The sequence below is a fragment of the Crinia signifera genome, unplaced genomic scaffold (assembly GCF_055691185.1).
Source record: "Crinia signifera unplaced genomic scaffold, ASM5569118v1 HAP2_SCAFFOLD_97, whole genome shotgun sequence".
NCBI lineage: Eukaryota > Metazoa > Chordata > Amphibia > Anura > Myobatrachidae > Crinia > Crinia signifera.
The window spans coordinates 334,166-352,820 of NW_028142851.1; the positions used below are offsets into that span (position 1 = coordinate 334,166).

The window sequence follows — 18,655 nt, forward strand, 5'->3', positions numbered from 1 at the left end:
ACTTTTGGAGAGCAAAATGCTCCGTCCAAGGCGAAAAAAGCAAAAATTCTCCATAAAACACGGAGAATTTTTCTCATTGAATACTGCCCTTAGCCATAAAATTGGCAGGATTTGAATCTCGGGATTGGAACTTTGAATCCTGGGATTCCAGGACTGGCCAGCACAATCTAATGCCAGGCAGCTCCTGTCTCCGGTTGTGCGGCTCTGCACAGTGTGACATAGTCAGAGATCACGCTGTGCAGCCCGCCCCACCAGTCCCACTCGCTTCCCTCCCACCGCAATGATCTCTTCCCGCCTGCCATGTCCTGCTGCTGCCGCCTGTCACCACCAGCCAGCCACATGTAAGTAATACTACGGGTTGACCTGTGGAGGGAGGGTGGGGAGATACTGCCCAGATACTAGGATGGCTCGATCTTGGGTATCCTGGGATTTAGCATTTTTCAATCCCATATCCCAGGATTGAAAAAAATTCCCCAGAATTATTGGCCTCCCTACTCAGAGCCAACACGGATCACAGCACAAATCTGACGACAGTTTTGTTTACAGGTTCCACAGAATGTTGAATTGTTTCAAATCCCATGCTGCCAAAAGATCAGTCTGCCTTATAAAGACTCATCAAGTGAAGCCCATTGCACCTGCTATCCTGGAACTTTATGCACTTTATTGGGCAAACCACCTTATTATGATTCTATAGCCTGTGTTGATTTCTCAACCTTCACACAGGCCACAGAAGATACCTTTGCTAAGAAACCTGTGCCTAAAGTCTGCAAGTCAGCCAGCAGAGTCACTGCTAAGCTTAGTGATCCCTCTAAGATCATGGCAGGGAGGGGTGCGGCGGGAAAGGAGGCACTGTAAATGAGGAGGCCTGGGCCCCCCGATGCCACTAGTGTGTGCGGGCCCACCTGCTAATGTCACTAATGTGGGTGACATCTGCAGGCCGACCCCCACCCACCAACATCTCTGTTGAGGGTGTGCCAGGCCCTAGCACCTATGTAGGTTCTGGGCTTCCCCCAATTACTCTTGACAGCGGCAATGGGGACAGACGGTCCTGGCTGTTTTTGCATTTTGCCCTTCAAAATTGGACAGGGCAAAACACAGCCTACAGAGAACACTAGAGCTGTCTTGGGGAGTTCATCTGTTCAAAGTGTAACAAGCTGAAGCATCTGTCACCTACAGATATTGCTCTATTGCTGGAAAGTATATACAGGTCTCATTGGATGCTGGCAGGACGTAGGCTTCATTACTCTAACCAATGCAGTCTTTCTCTACATGCTCTGCTGAGGGGATGTAGCTAGCATCCTGGAGCTCAGGGTGCCGGAAGACAGAAGAAAGGCGCGGAAATCCAGACAGCCTACATCCAGAACATAAGTATCAGGAATAGGTTAGTGCTTGCCTACGCGGAGGGAGGGTTAGGCTAAAGAGGGGGTAGGCTAGGGTTAGGCTAAAGAGGGGGTAGGCTAGGGTTAGGCTACGGGAAAGGTGGTTTAGTGGGAGGGAGGGAGAATGTTAAAATATACTTACCCTAGAACGGTCACGTTCATGACCAGCAAATGCTGGGGTCCGTCTTCTGACCGCTGGCATTCTCAGCATCGTAAACCCACAACCCACACCTGCCGAGATGTCATTTTATCAGAGCTAGCCAGTGAGTGGGAACTACAGGCATCCCTATTAACATGTCTGTATTTATAATGCCCAAATATGGGCAGAGAGAGACCTCCTACCCACTGAGCTCTTTCCAAGTTGAAAGCTAGAAAGAATCCTTTGCCTCTCTGGTATTGACTTGATGAGTTCAAATGTGCTGCACATCCATACTGACCCTGCATATTTCACCCAGATCTTTATTGATGATCTTAGAGCTAAGGGTGCACAGGAGGACAGGAAAACAGCTGAGGATAGTATAGGACAAACAAGCAATTGCCATATAAAGAAGAGTTTGTCATACATTGGGGTTCCAGGCCCCATTACCGCATAGTGCATTCATTCACGAGTAATCTCCTGGGTTCTCAGAATACATGTGCCACCATTTTAGCCAAGCTCACGTGACTAACTCCCAACATGAATCTATTGCCTCCAAATATGTTCTGCTCAGCCTATCTGGAATAAGGGCAAGCTAATTAAACCAACTCTGGTAGTGAGCGGACTACCAGAACTACTACTCTCCAGAGTTCTTCTTCCTGGCTCCTGGCAAGATGTCTGCACATCTGCTCCAATTCTAGTCCATATGTGCACATTATCACCTGCTGTCTTGCTATCAACTCCAGGATGTGCGCTATAAAGCGCAAGCTTCACAATCTGCCCATGGCTGTGCACCACACACAGAAAGCTCGCCATCAGCTCCAGGTTGTGCCCATAACAGAACAAGCTACACCATTCTCAGCAATCTACACCATTAAATCCAGGCTGTGCGCCATACCAGCTCCAGGTTGTGCACAGAAGCAGAAGAAACTCAGTTAAGTTTTTTCGATTTAAGAGAACTTACCCTCCAGCGATTCTCTGCCAGGCCCCAACAGCACTACAGCCCATTGCTGAAGTACTGTGTCTCATCCCCGGCCAGCTGACTGGGTATGTGCAAGCTCTTGCAAGATTGCACATGCAGCCCGACGCTGGTCAATGACACCTGCAGCTGACAAACTCTGACCATTCATACATTGCCAGTCATATTGGCATGCTATCTTGTAGATAGCAGCGCTGATAGTGACAGGGTGCATAGCATACCAAACAGAGATATGGAAGTGTTCCTCTGGCACTTATAAATAAACCTCTCTTTTTCTTTCCAAAAAGGAATAGAAAATATACAAATAGTGTAACACTGTATGACATCACTGTTAGATCATAGACACAGATATTTAAGGGATCCGTACCAAAGATTATGGTCTACTTGGAAGGTAGACAATCACGTTAAATGGGGGCAAACCTCTGTCACCTGCGGCTTTGAGATTCCTCCACATCCAAGATCAGTCACTCAGATAGAAAATATAGAGTAAAACACCATCATAGTGAAGTACAATTTAATAAAAAAATTTAAACCAAGGTGGTACAGGGGGTACAAATGGACTCGCACCCAACGTTTTCGTCCACAAGTAAATGTAGACAAAGCAAGCATAAGTATGTTTCTCCACACAGGCGTCCCTGGAAATGCTGCACGGGAGATCCAAAAGAAAGCCCCTCTGTGATCCACAGTCACCGACCGGTTTTGACACTATGCAGTGTCTTTTTCAAGGTGTATGGGTAGGTTACACCCATAGTTATTTATATCTAACTGAATGTGTGTGTTCCACATTAGCATATCAAGAGGTTGGGAAATCTCATTACCAACCTATGCTGAGGTGCGGGGACCGGTGACATAGGCATTCCACTTGCGCTCCAGTCCTATTCCGGAAATCACCCTCACCCCGTGCACACCTCTGACGGGGTGAGGGTGATTTCCGGAATAGGACTGGAGCGCAAGTGGAAAGCCAATGTCACATCCGGTCCCTGCACCACAGCATAGGTTGGTAATGAGATTTCCCGACCTTTTAATATGCTAATGTGGAACACACACATTCAGTTAGATATAAATAACTATGGGTTTAACCTACCCATACACATTGAAAAACACACTGCAGAGGGCGGTATTCAATGAGGCAGATTCGCCAAGTTTTATGGCGAATCTGTGATTTTTTCATGTGTATCTGCGATTTTTGGAGCTCCAAAAGCAAATCACCCTATTCAATGAGCTATATTCGCCGATGGCGACCGGCGAATGAAGGACAATTCACCATATGTTATTCGCTGCAAATCGCCGGGCTTTGTCAATAGGATTTTTCATTGGGATTCGCCGGGATTCACCAATAGTGTATTCAATGAGAAGTTGGCGAATCTATTTCTTGATTCTTATCGCCGCTCTTCACCGAGTTTCCCTCGTCATCTTTTTATGGTGAACTTTTATATGAACTTCTGAAATAATTGGTTTTAAGTGTTCAATTTAACTCTGCAAGTGTAATCTAATATTATTTGCTGCCCTTGTGTAATTTTATGGTTGTAGAAGTGCTATATGAATATATTTTTAATTTTTTCTGGTATTTTTTTTTTCTCCCACAATGCATTGTTATTACCCATGATTCACCTCAATTACCCATGAATCTCCTCCCCACCTCACTCCTTCGTTTGGCCTTTTGCAGTCTGCTGTATTGGAATCGTTTTTTCAGGGTAATTTGCATTTTTTTTGCATTTCACTGCAATTTCTTAAACACTGACTACAGTAATGAAGCTGTTTAGGGATACGCCGGATTGGCTGAGATTCGCCGTTAGGGGCGGCGAATCTCAGCCACGTTGAATAGGGTGACTCGGCGAGTCCCGACGAATCTCCATGCATGGCGAATCACAGCAAAAAAGCCGGCGAATTGATGGCGAATCTAAAAACAGTATCGCCGTAACTGGTGATAAAAGTCATTGAATACCGCCCATAGTGTCGAAACCGGTCGGTGACTGTGGATCACAGAGGGGCTTTCTTTTGGATTCTAACCTCCCGTGCAGCATTTCCAGGGACGCCTGTGTGGAGAAACATACTTATGCTTGCTTTGTCTACATTTACTTGTGGACAAAAAAGTTGGGTGAGTCCATTTTTATTGTACCCCCTGAACCACCCTGTTTTAAAAAATGTTATTAAATTGTACTTCACTATGATGGTGTTTTACTTTATATTTTCTATCTGAGTGACTGATCTTGGATGTGGAGGAATCCCAAAGCCGCAGGAGACAGAAGTTTGTCCCCCCATTTAACGTTATTGTCTACCTTCCAAGTAGACCATAATCTTTAGTACGGATCCCTTAAATATCTGTGTCTATGATCTAACAGTGACATCACACAGTGTTACACTATTTGTATATTTTCTATTCCTTTTTGAGCACTTACCTGTTTGGAAAGAAAAAGAGATATTTATTTATAAGCGCCAGAGGAACACTTCCATATCTCTGTTTGGTATTGTTTGTCTTAGATTGGAATGGTGTCTCAATTTTTTGTTAGTGGGACCTTAGGCTGCTTAATTAGCGCATTATATATTGGTTCGTAAACCACCTAAATCTTCTGTACAGGGTGCATAGCGCCCGTGCCTTTTGCTGGTAATCATAGCTTTATAACATGGGAGAGAAGCAGCATCATAGAAACATAGAATTTGACGGGAGATAAGAACCACTTGGCCCATCTAGTCTGCCCCTTTTTTAAACATGTTACCTCAAACCATATTTGATCCTTATTGTTTTGGAAGGATATCTATATGCCTATCCCAAGCATGTTTAAATTGTTCTACTGTAGTTGCCTCTACCACCTCTGATGGGAGGCTATTCCACTTATCTACTACCCTTTCTTTGAAGTAATTCTTCCTCAAATTTCACCTAAATCTTCCTCCCTCTAGTTTCAGTGCATGTCCTCTTGTTCTGCTGCTCCTCTTCCTGTGAAGAATGTCTCCCACCTGTACCTTGTTATAGCCATTGATATATTTGAAAGTTTCTATCATGTCCCCCCCTTTCCCTTCTCTGCTCTAAAGTATACATATTAAGGTCTTTTAGTCTTTCCTGGTACATTTTGAGATGTAGGCCATGCACCATTTTAGTTGCCCTTCTTTGTACAGTCTCTAATGTATTTATATCCTTCTGGAGATATGGCCTCCAGAACTGAACACAGTGCTCTAGATGAGGTCGTACCAATGACCTATACAGTAGCATTATTACTTCTTTCTTTCTACTGCTGATACCTCCCTATTCAACCAAGCATCTGACTTGCCTTCTTCATTGCTTTGTTACATTGCCTACCTGCCTTTAAGTCCCCTGAAATAGTGACACCTAGATCCCTCTCTTCCTCAGTTTCCATTATAGTGCCATTTATACTATATTTAGTCTTTGGATTTTTGAGACCCAAGTGCATGATTTTGCATTTTTTGGCATTAAACTGTAGTTGCCATGCTCTTGACCATTCCTCTAATCTACCTAGATCATGGGTCCTCAAACTGCGGCCCTCCAGATGTGTTGAAACTACAATCCTAGCATGCCTTGCCACAGTTTTGCTATAAGGGAGTGTTAAAACTGTGGCAAGACATGCTGGGATTTGTAGTTTCAACACATCTGGAGGGCCGCAGTTTGAGGACCCATGACCTAGATCATCAATCATTTGTTTTACCCCTCCTGGTGTGTCTACCCTGTTGCATACCTTTATGTCATCTGCAAAAAGGCACATTTTACCCTCAATTCCATTTTGCAATATCACCAATAAAGATAATAAAAAGCACTGGTCCAAGTACAGATCCCTGGGGTACCCCACTTGTAACCTTTCCTTCCTTTGACTGTACTCCGTTAACTACAACATTCTGTTTTCTGTCCTGCAACCACGCTCTTATCCATTCAACTAAAAATCCCGTCCCAAGCTTTCAAGTTTATTTAACAGTCTGCGATGTGGGACAGTGTAAAAAGCCTTACTAAAGTCTAGATAAGCTACATCTACAGCCCCACCTTGATCTATTACTTTAGTCACCCAGTCAAAAAGATTTGTTTGACATGATCTTCCCCCAGTAAACCCATGCTGTTTCGGATCCTGTAAATTGTTGGTTATGAGATATTCTACAACTCTTTGTTTTAAGATTGTTTTCATCAATTTACCTACTACGGATGTAAGGCTCACTGGTCATTTGTTGCTTACCTCTTCCTTTCTTCCACTTTTGTGCAGTGGGACTACATTCCCCGTTTTCCAGTCCTCTGGGATTACTCCAGTAGCTATTGACTGGTTGAATAATTCTGTTATTTGTTTTACCAGCTCCCCTTTAGGCTCTTTTAGTATCCTTGGATGTATCCCATCTGAACCCATTGATTTATCCACTTTCAGTTTTGAGAGGGAGGAACTAAATGTACTTGTTTCTCCCTCAGTTTTCAGACTATACTTGCAACTTAACTGTGTCCCCTTCCCTCTCTTTCAGCAGTGAATACTGAGCAGAAATAATTATTAATATGATCTGCTATTACATTGTCCCCCTCAAGAAGACTTCCACTCTCTGAGTATTCAATGAGGCTGATTCGCCATGATCTACGGCGAATGTGTGCGATTTTCACGCTCTAAGGTGAATCTTTTTACTGAAAAAGTGAATCACCCTACTCAACGTGCAATAGTCGCTGACGGCGAACAGTGAATGACGGACAATTCACCGGCTGATACTCTCCACAATTCGCTGTGGTTTTTCAATGTGATTCGACGTGAGTGTATTCAATGATCAGATGGCGAATTGCTTTCTAAGTGATTTTTGACATGTGTCACCATGTAGCAATCGCCATCTTTTTATGGTGAACTGGAATGTGAACTTTTAAAATAAAGGGTTTTTTTTTTTTTTTTTTTTTCGGTGTCAAAAAAAAAAATCAGGAATTTTATTATGTGAAGGGGCATGCTAGTTTTATTCATGTACGTACAGCACATGAATATATATATATTTTTTTTGCACATAACAGCCAGCAGGGGGCCCGAGAGCCGTTCATTAGATATTCATATAGTCACTGCTCCCAATCAGGATGTATGATCAGGAGCAGTGCAAGCGGCTCCGTACCCGGTCCCCTGCTAGCTCTCCCGGGGAGCAGCTTGTGCTGCCTGGGTCCTGGGGAGCCCACCTCCTCCCCACATACATTCTGGGTCAGGCAGGGAGACTTCCATCTCCCTGCCTGCCCCCGCCCCCCCGGCTCCCTGCGGTAAGAATCGCCATCAGGGGCAGCGAGCCCCTGCGGCATTGAATACTGTGACAGCGAGGGCTGGCAGCGAAGGCCCCAGCCCTCCGGAACACGGCGACTGTGCAGTGAATCCTAAACAGGATTCGCTGCACATGCCGAGTATGGTCATTGAATACTGCCCTCTGTCTTTAGTCTTATTATTCCACTTTTTGTTTTTCTCCTTTCAGTTATATACCTAAAATAAGTTTTCCCCCCCTTTACCCACTGAGTGGGCCATTTTCTCTTCAGCCTGTGCTTTTGCACATCTGATTACCTTCTTAGCCAACCACAATGGCTTCCGTTTCCTTGTGTTTATCCTAACTCTTGACACAAAATTCTGCTGCTTTCAGTATTGCACTTTTTAAATTTTCCCACTTCTCCTGCACTCTTTCCAAGTTCATCCACTCTGCCAAAGAATCCCTTACAGAGTTTCCCATCTCTACAAAATCAGCCTTCCTAAAATCTAACACCTTTGTTTTTGTGTGCGATGAGTCGGTCTCTGTCTTTATTTTGAACCATACTGCTCGATGGTCACTGGATCCCAGGTTTTCACCCACAGTGCACATAAAGTGCGCCGATACCACTTATCCCCCTCAGAACAGGTCTTTGTACATGACAGTATATAAGCCTAGTAGTGGCAGGAACTATTCTCCTACATCAGGGGAATGCTGATCCTGTGCAGCTGAAACGCAGTCACTTAGTGACTGGGTGGCGTTACAGCAAAAGCCAACACAGCAGGGGAACAAACATACCGCTATAAAGAAATCTGAACAAATCCAAAAGCACAAATAGCGCCCGTGGTTTGCAGGAATACTGTAGATGGGCAGACAAGGTTTCTATTAGGAGACAAGACAGTAAAGCACCAACCAAAGTATACCTGTGGCAACCTTGTACAAGACAGGGTAATACCACATAAAAACAGTCAATTTGTACCTGGATGGCAAGAATTTCAGCAGCAATTCTTGAAAATCAATTCTCTCCTCCTTCTTGCATTTGGTGTTGCGTACACGGGCAGAGCGTCTCTTGGCTGTCTCCCCTGCATCCTCACATATCCTCCTCCTCTTAACACCCTTCTTGGTCTTGTCACCAGTGGGTTGGTCTGCTAGTAAACCAAAATGCAATGGCCAGTAAGGTTACCATGAGGACAAACACATCAAAAGACATAGGAATTTACAGAGAAACACATTCACATAATGCACAGAAAATAATAATAAGATATAAGTAAACATTGAAAGTTTGCCATGCATGTCATTCCTTGTATCAAGTATTATTATTATTATTATTTTCTACACAAGAAACATACAAAATACTACTCTACATTGGCCCGGAGAGGTCAACTTGCACCCTATTTATTGCCAGATAGTTCACAGTGTTTCATTCGCTCTAACCTTGTAGAGTTGCGGCATCTATAATGTTTTGGGAAGATATAGCATTGCCAGTAGAGGAGAGGGTAGGGAACGGCTCAGGTACAGACACAGACGGTGTTGGTGGGGTTGAACTGCTGGGTGTGTCTGAAGCTTTGTTTGTAGGAGAGGAGGAGGTCTGGGAAACATGAAGAAGATGCTCCGGAGCTTTGTATTCTGTGAGGTCAATCCTTTTCCCCAAACTAGGGCGCGGCGGTTCACATGTTGTAAGGTGTCGGTAAGTAGTCAGCAAACTTTCCCCAAGACACTTCCATCTGGGAACAAAACATAGGCCAGATACTATTACACTGCATACAACAATTATTGTTCTTATATAATTCACTTTATTAAAACATCATTCTCACGTTAAAAATGGGAGGGGATGGACCAGCTTTAAATCAGGCTCCTGCTTTTTTACAGTCAAAGCTTGTCTCTTCTTCCGCAAATCTAATGCTTCCTCCAAAATTCCGTTTGCCTCCTCCTCACTTACATGTACTTCATGAATGGACATGTCACTGAGCAACACAGGAATAGAAGGAAAATGATTGTGACCATTAGAAACGATCTGATAATAACATATTCCACATTACTGTCCCTGACCTATACGAATGGTCTATTTGCACGTTCTGTATTTATATCTTTGTATATCTGTTGTGTAAAGGAGAATTACAAAACATATGGAAAGAGCTGGACACCTCATGGAGAATAGCTGTAATAAGGGTTTGGGTTGATTTAAAGAATGAGTGCGCTGTATTATTAACAGGTAATAGATGAGAGCATCTCCCAGTGCTGGCTGTTCCATTGCAGTAAACAGGTCCCAGATCGCATCGACCTTGGTTACCTGTCTATACTGCACCACGATCCGGACTGAACCCGTGTTCTACCCTGCTCGCCTACCAGGTTGAAATGTCCGGTCTCTTGACCTGGCATCTTTTAAATTGGTGCATTTACACCACCTGCAAACCCGGGTTTTTGTTACGTGCTCTCTGGATATTCAGGTCGGTGTAAAAGGAGTATTAGTAACAAAATTACAAACTTATTTAAGTCTCTTGAAAACGGTGCTACAAAGTGCATCACTGGCATATTACAGAGAACAACCAGTTACTTATTCAGTTACCATTCTTAATAAACTGATAGACTCTGTGTTAGTGACATTGGGCTTACAAAGTGTAATTTGGTCTGATGTAACCTTCGCTGTGCTGCCATGACAAGTATATATATCAATAAATGCGTATACAGCAAAATAAAGATCAACAGGAAGAAGCCTTAATACTCCAAGACACTAAGCCCATTACTGCAGTCTGATTCTGCACAAATACCCTGAGGAAGTGGTACTCACATGAATAAAATACACAGCTTATTATATTTATTCATACATGTTCTAAACTCACCTTATTATTCAGACCTGATCACTGCTCTGCGGAATGAAAAAGCCCTGCGATCAGGTAATCGCCGCCGCGCCCTGTGCAGACTGCGAATGGCCTGGAAATATCGCACTGAACAGCAAATAGCTGCAAATCCACTCGCAACTCACTATCTGATAAGTTTCCAAGTCTGTGCTTAACCCAGGACCTAGCCCCAAAAAACTGCAGGGTGACACCCACAAATAGCTTCCTGTCAATCAATTTGCTGACAGCTATCGATCATAAAGACCCTGGATTTTTTTGCTAAGTGGCCTAGCGCAGTCAGTTGATAATCGTCCATCTTCCAAAATCATAGAGCTGCGATCAGGTCTGAATAACCCCTTATACTCCAACCTCTACTTCTTCTAAATACAGGGTATGTATGTTCCAAAATATTACCATGATATGTCACACTGGCCAACTCCAGTCTCTGCACTGACTCAAACACATGAGTATTGCTCTGCACCCCTTACCACCAGGTATCACGCAGATTGTATACACAGGCTATTTGTTTATCATGAATTGAGGTCTGCGAGCTCACTGGCCCTTTTCAAATCCCTTAAGATTCTTATGCTTGCTCATTATTCCGGCTGCCAGCAACTTCAGGAACTGACTGTTCACTTGCTGCCCAATATACCCCATTCTGACTAGTGCCATTGTAATGAGATAAAAGTTGTTCAATTCACTAAACACACACACACACACACACACAGAGGAGTAGGGAGGGCGGAGCCACCGGAGCTCATGTTCCGGGCGGCGATTGGTTGAATGGCGCCGCCGGCCCGCCCCCCACTCTGCAAATGATCCCACTGCAGTCTGCTAATGGGCAGCATGTGCAGCGCCGGCGGCTGTCCTGCCCGGCGCCTGACTCCTGCCCTGCGTGCCCGGTCCCTGCCGCCAAGCGTCACGGACAGTGGGGCCGGGCGGCGGCCTGACCTATTAGTTATGACCGCGGCCGCCGGATTTCATACCCAGGACCCGGGAGCCCCACCCTCCCCCCCAGCACCAGCAGCCCGGCACTCCGACCCTCAGCAGCAGCGGCGGGCGCATTTCCTGCCACAGCAGTAATGACAGGGAACCGGGATATGGAGCAGCTCATCCCGCTGGTGAACCAGCTGCAGGACGCCTGGAGCTGCCACAGATAGCCGTGGTGGGCGGGCAGAGTGCGGGGAAGAGCTTGGTGCTGGAGAACTTCGGGGGCAGGTAACAGGTGGGAACCATGGCTGCTAGATCCCAGGAGCAGCACATCTCCATGATATGGCACTGGGCAGGGGCCATGCCCACAATGGCCTTTTTTTTTTAAACTGTGTGCACAGTAGGTAACTTCGTGGCCTGTGACTCTAGCCTGCATACCCTTTTCACTGATATATAATGGGCATCATGTGTGGGGCATATGTATAATGGGCATCATGTGTGGGGCATATGTATAATGGAGCATCACGCTGTGGGGCATTTGTATAATGGAGCATCACGCTGTGGGGCATATGTATAATGGGCATCATGTATGTGGCATATGTTTAATGAGCATCAAGGTGTGGGGCATATGTATAATGGAGCTTCACGTTGTGGGTCATAGGTATAATGGGCATCACGGTGTGTGTCATTATTAATGGAGCATCATTCTGAGGGGCATTTGTAGAATGGAGCTTCACGTTATGGGGCATATGTATAATGGAGCATCACGGTGTGTGGCATATGTATAATGGGCATTATGTGTGTGGCATATGTGTAATGGAGCATCACTGTGTGTGGCATATGTGTAATGGAGAAACACGGTGTGGGACATATGTATAATGGAGCATCACGTGTGGGGCATATGTATAATGGGTATCATGTGTGTGGCATATGTGTAATGGAGCATCACTGGGTGTGGCATATGTGTAATGGAGCATCACGGTGTGTGGCATATGTATAATGGGCATCATGTGTGTGGCATATGTGTAATGGAGCATCACTGTGTGTGGTATATGTGTAATGGAGCAACACGGTGTGGGGCATATGTGTAATGGAGCAACACGGTGTGGGGCATATGTGTAATGGAGCAACACGGTGTGGGGCATTTGTATAATGGAGCATCACGGTGTCCTATATAGAGCAGCAGATTCCGTTACAGTGTCTTATATAGCGCAGCAGATTCCGTTACAGGTTCTTGTATAAAGCAGCAGATTCCATTAGCCACGCCCCCAATTCATTACCGGGTGGGGGGGGGGCACGAAATATGACCTTCCTCCGGGCACCATGGCACCTAGCTACACCACTGCACACACACACACATATAGGTGTAAACTCACCATTTAAGGAACATACGGAAAGAGTCCTTCCTAAGGCAGGGCTGCTCTTCGAAGATCTTCTCTTTCAATACCAAACCTTTGCTATAGCGACAGTCTCTTTCTAAAGCCTTGCAAATGAAGTACAGGCAGTCTGGGAACAAAGCAGAAACTTTATTGCTTGGAATGTTATTCTTTTTCTTCCAGAGTGCTACTTGGTATACTGTACCATTAGCTAGAATACAATAAACATCAGATACATGTACTGCCAAACAATTCGTTAACTGCACTACTATGTACTGCTTACCCTCTCTTCAAACACTCCCCTATTTTACTACCTGTATTGGGTCAATTCTATTTAGAACAATGTGAATAGCGCTGGGAGGGAGCTGCCGACGCTATTCTAATCAGAGAACGACTAACGCAGACTAGTGGGTATCTGCTCGCTCCCCAGGAGGGTCTGACAAACCTAGCGTGGCAAAGCTGTTTTGTGCCCTAGCATGGCACAAACAGCATCATGGGAACTTAACGCACTGAAAGCTGGAAAATGCGGGTACTCGCATAAACACCTGCAAGTACTGTCCCTCTACGACCTAGCAGAACACCGATTTTAATAGCTCTGGGAGCTCCATCCCGGCGCTATTCACATCGTTCTGAATAGAATTGACCCCATGTGTTGTAATTACTTACTGCCATAATCACTGATTGTATACAGGACAGTGATCAGGTTATCCAGACATGGCCAGTGATCAGGGTTACATTGTAGTCCTTCTTCAAATGCATGCCGTGCCAGTGGAATGCGCACTAGACGAAGAGCCAACCGACCAATCTTGTACCATAGATTAACATCAGTAGAGTCCAACATGACGGCCTGTACAGATACAAGCAAAGTAACAATGAAGTATTCCTTTTGTGAATGTGCACTTTATTTATTTGAATCAAAGACTAGACTGTTATACCATTTGGTTAGGAAGTTTATGGTGCCAATAAACACAAATATCAAACCATTTTATTTCAATTTCATATAAATATATATGACCAATTTGTCAAAATATGTGGGCAAACAAACTGGACGGATTCAGTATCTTGGCACTCAGACCAAACAATTGAATGCTGGGGTTCAGTTTGATCTGACAGCCACTGAGTGCACACTTGAAAGAACTCTATGATTAGTCCTTTATCTGGAAAACTTAATTTCCCAAAGATCCTGAGCATGGCGCGGATTCTGAGTTGGGAGTATTGCAAAAAAAAAAAAAAGACACATTTTGGAAAAACCATGTTGCTTTAAAAAGTCCCAAACATTCTCCAAACTCAAACCTAATTTGCACTGAAAAAATAAAGCTGTCCTGCATTTGTGGGCTATGGGTCTGATTCAGAGATGTGTGAAAACTAATGGTTTATGTAATACTCCAATGTTTACTGTGCCGGATGCAGGAGACTGGTTCGCACATGTGCAAATCGGGTGCTGATTCTTGCAGGAGGTGACCCCTAAGCCACAGCATGATTAACAGGCTACATCCTTTTGTGAACATGGAATGTTCAACGATAACTAGAATTCCCAAAAATGCAAGTGGCAAGGCTAATGTCTGTGTCTACCAATGTAGATTTACTGGCCCAGCTTATGGAGCAGAGATGGCCATTCTAAGCAGTCATTATCTCACCAATGCAGAGATGCAGCACTCGGATTTGCAATGTCGGCAGGGAGCATCTTTTGTTCTCAGATGCAAATAGCGTCTATCTTTGAATTGGGCCCTACATTCAAAAATAGCCATACATGCCTTTGCACTCCTTGCATTGCAAAATACAACTTATTGCTTCAAACTCAGAATCACCCCCAAAATGATGGTTGTGTTCTTGAACTGTCCAAGTAGGGACTGAAACTAATGAGTGGGAAGTAAATGCTTCACTATTGTCAATTACTATTATTAAAATAAAGGCTAAATTTCCCCTTTTATCCGCAAATTCTGGCTACAGGTAAAATCCTTTGCCCAAGACCACCTATTGAACTACATACCATTTACTGCAGAATGGGCGATTTTTGGCATCCTTCCTGAACAACAGAGGGTAGCAAGAAGCTGTAAAAAAACTACTAGTAGCAGCTCGCAAGGCTATTTTACAGAATTGGATTGCCCCTTCCCCCCCTCCCTTAGAGTTATTCAAGGGAAAACTCCACCATCTGTTCATGATGGATTGGTTGGAGACCACACTACACAAAGAAAAACTCACAAAAACTTACTTTAGTATCTGGGAGAGTTATATTAATTATTAATTTATTACCAAGAGATTTCCAGGGCAGGACCAAACAAACCCTCCAGAACACAGAAAATTTTGAAACAAGAGTGGTACAGGGAGATCCACCAATTTCCCTGAGCAGTTGACAAAAGAACAGGGTCTGGAATGGGGGTATGGGGGGTTTCCTGGGGACGCGGCCTCTCCGCTGATGATCTATAATAACTTAGTCGAACTTGGTATAAAAAGAACAACACAGAGAACAATTGTCAAACAATGACTGACACAATGTGGACACAAGTTAATTGTCAATGCTGTTTGTATTTTTTATTTTATTTTTTATTTTATTTTTTTTCTATTACTCTTTATTGTGATTCAAGCTAATATGTATATCAGCAACTCTGTGTTCATTGCAACGTCACATTTACATTGTACATATAATGCTGCTTTTGACAAATGTATTGTAATGTGAAAGCATAATAAAAAAAAGGCTAAATTTCAATAAATATGTCAAAACAAGTAAAGGCCACCTTACCTCAAGGTTGTATTCCATTGCAGTCTCCAGATCATCTCGCTGGGCTGCAAGTTGTGCCAAGTTCTTATACGTTGAATATTTCAGCATTAACCCAGGGTGCTTTAAGCCTTCCTTTTCATCACTCAAAGGAACAGCCTGAAATTCCAGAAGAATATTTTATGAAATATATTCCACAAATCACTACAAATATATACCGGTATAGAGAAATTATGTTTGAATGTATCCTTACAATAGCAGGAAAAAGTATAAGCTAGCAATTTATTCCATTCCATGAGCTTTGGAACTAATGAATAACAAATCATCAACATATAATGCACCATTACAACAGAAACCATCTAAACGTGACGAGGTAAACATACCGTGTTCCCAACAGTCAGAAGACCAACAGAAGGATCCGATGGGAAGTCTTCTGACTGTCAGGATTATGCCTGCTGGGATCTTATAACCAACCCAGCTATACACACAGAGCCAGCTAAACAATGAGGTGTAAGGAGCTGCAGCTGCAGGCCGCCACATAAAAATAGGCCCATTACCATGACAGCATGATCACCAGCTGGCCACATGGTTAGCCATAAATCATATGTATTAAAATCGCATTTCTATTTTCCACACAAAGTTATGCAATTTTTATACTTTTATATATTTAGGGTTCTACATGCCACTAGCCTCACCTGCTCCACTTTTAAAAATAGGCCCTTGGACATTTCCAGCTCCAGGCCCATGAGGCCCTTAATCTGGCCTGGCTTACACATAAGCATTTCTATTGGACAGATCACAGATGAGGGATGCTGTGCGATTCTCCCTTATGGAGAATATCCCCACTACATGCAGGTGCATTTAGGCCTCCAATGCTGTAGCAGGAATGCAGCATACACAGGGCTGGCTCTACCCACTCAGCGCCGGATTGAAGAGGTGCTCAGCCTCTCCCTGCACTACCACTCTGCTTCTGCCAGAAGCACAACAACAACGCTGAGCTGACTCTACCGCATCAGCTATCTCTTAATTGTTCCCCATCGCGAGTCCGCCCAGGTTCCAGGATTGTTAGCAATAGCCAGGACACCGCTGGGGCAGCTGCATTGTTGCAGTGCTTTGCGCTGCCTGAGTGAAATTTGCAGCACATGCCTGGAGCTGCAGCTACAGCACGGACCAGCCCTGCTTTCTCTTCACTGCCTGGGGTAGGTGTACTGATCTGGCTGCCACCAACCCCAAAACTGCTGGGAAAGGGGGAGGGGTAGGTTGTGTAGTAATTAACACTTGCTGAGTCCTTTCACCCTAGACCACCAGGGAAAGCAAAGTTATAATAGATAAACTGCTTATTTTAAAAGCAATATTTTAATTATTTTAATATTAATATGCTTATCTAAAAGCACACAATATATATATATATATATATATATATATATATATATATATATATATATATATATATATATATATATATATATATATATATATATATATATATATATATATATATATTATTACCTTACCCTAACCCCCTCCTTGCCTCAGTACTGCCAAAACTGCTACCTACCTTTTCCTTATAAGCATTTAATGGGAACTCCATGGCAAGGAGCAAGAAATCCCTGGCAATGAGCATGTAACTCCTGGCAATAACCATGTAGGTAATATGTAATAGACATTACTGTGTGTGGTATAAAATGTAGTAGGCATTACAGTGGGTTATAACATGTAGTAGGAATTATGGTGTATGACAAAGGGATTTTTGTAAGAACTTACCGTTCGAATCCCTTTCTCTGATATGGTCCTGGTGACACAGCTCAACACTGGGGATGTAGGAGGGTCTGAAGGAGCCAGGCACCTCTAAAGCTTTTAGAGGGTAGGCTCCTCCCCTACTGCATCCCGGACTCTTCAGTTCAATCTTTCAAAGCCACTGAGCCCGGACTCTTCAGTTCAATCTTTCAAAGCCACTTCAATCTTTCAAAGCCATTAACTCAGTACAAACGCCTGCACATATTATATGCACATTTTTCAACAATAACTTTTAACCAAATAACATGAACATCATGAACCTGGCATACTTACTGAGCGTAAGGGAGGGATCGCTGTGTCACCAGGACCATATCAGAGAAAGGGATTCGAATGGTAAGTTCTTACAAAAATTCCTTTTTCGCTTTCAATGGTCCTGGTGACAGCTCAACACTGGGACGTTCCAGAGCCGGTCCTTTGGGTGGGTACGCTCAGGTCTGCAGCTCTCATCACTGCTCGCCCGAATGATGCGTCCTCCGACGCGAACTCATGGAACCTATAGAATTTGGCAAATGTATGAACAGATGACCAAGTGGCAGCCCTGCAAACCTGCTCAGCTGTTGCCCCATGTCGAACCGCCCAAGAGGTGGCAACCGACCTGGTGGTATGCGCATTAATCCTGGCCGGAACAGGCCTACCAACTTTAGTGTATGCAAACGCTATAACAGAGCGCAACCACCTAGCAATGGTCTGCTTCGATGCAGGCCAACCAATTTTGTGTATGTCATACAACACTAACAAGGTGTCAGTCTTTCTGACACTCTTTACTCTGTCCACATAAATGCGTAATGCACGCACAACATCCAAATTCCTCAATTTGTCCCTTTTTCTCAAACCCTCTGGGGGTTGAAACACAGGCAGAACTATCTCCTGATTTAAATGGAAAGCAGAGAATACTTTTGGTAAAAACTGGGGTACCGTCCGAAGAACCGCCCTATCATCATGAAATATTAGGAAGGGAGACTTGCATGACAATGCTCCCAACTCTGACACCCTCTTTGCTGATGCCACTGCCAACAAAAATACCAATTTCCATGTAAGGAACTTAAGGTCAGCCGACCTTAATGGTTCAAAAGGTGCCTTCTGAAGGCATTCCAAAACCAGCGACAAGTCCCAAGGTGCTACTGGTTGTTTGTAGGGAGGTTTCAACCGAGACACCCCCTGTAGGAAGGTCTGTACTTCCGGCAATAATGCAATCCTTTTCTGGAAGTAAATGGACAAGGCCGAGATCTGCACTTTTAGAGATTGAAGGCTTAACCCAGAGGAAAAACCATCCTGTAAAAATTCCATCATTTTTGTCAACTTAAAACGTGATGTATGTGACTTCCGT

The 18,655-nt window shown here is 44.0% G+C and overlaps 1 protein-coding gene across 6 annotated transcripts in view; it reads right to left on the reverse strand.

Moving 5' to 3' along the window:
* Window positions 1-18,655, reverse strand: part of CABIN1 (calcineurin binding protein 1) — a 245,997-nt gene that overhangs the window by 217,210 nt on the left and 10,132 nt on the right. For all 6 annotated transcript variants that reach the window (XM_083168467.1, XM_083168471.1, XM_083168470.1 and 3 more), the window contains 6 exons: window positions 15,556-15,690; window positions 13,482-13,662; window positions 12,816-12,945; window positions 9,487-9,636; window positions 9,107-9,396; window positions 8,652-8,820 (listed from right to left, as the gene is read on the reverse strand). In XM_083168467.1, the coding sequence (XP_083024593.1) occupies window positions 8,652-8,820; window positions 9,107-9,396; window positions 9,487-9,636; window positions 12,816-12,945; window positions 13,482-13,662; window positions 15,556-15,690 (1,055 nt within the window). The remainder of the gene's footprint in view (window positions 1-8,651; window positions 8,821-9,106; window positions 9,397-9,486; window positions 9,637-12,815; window positions 12,946-13,481; window positions 13,663-15,555; window positions 15,691-18,655) is intronic.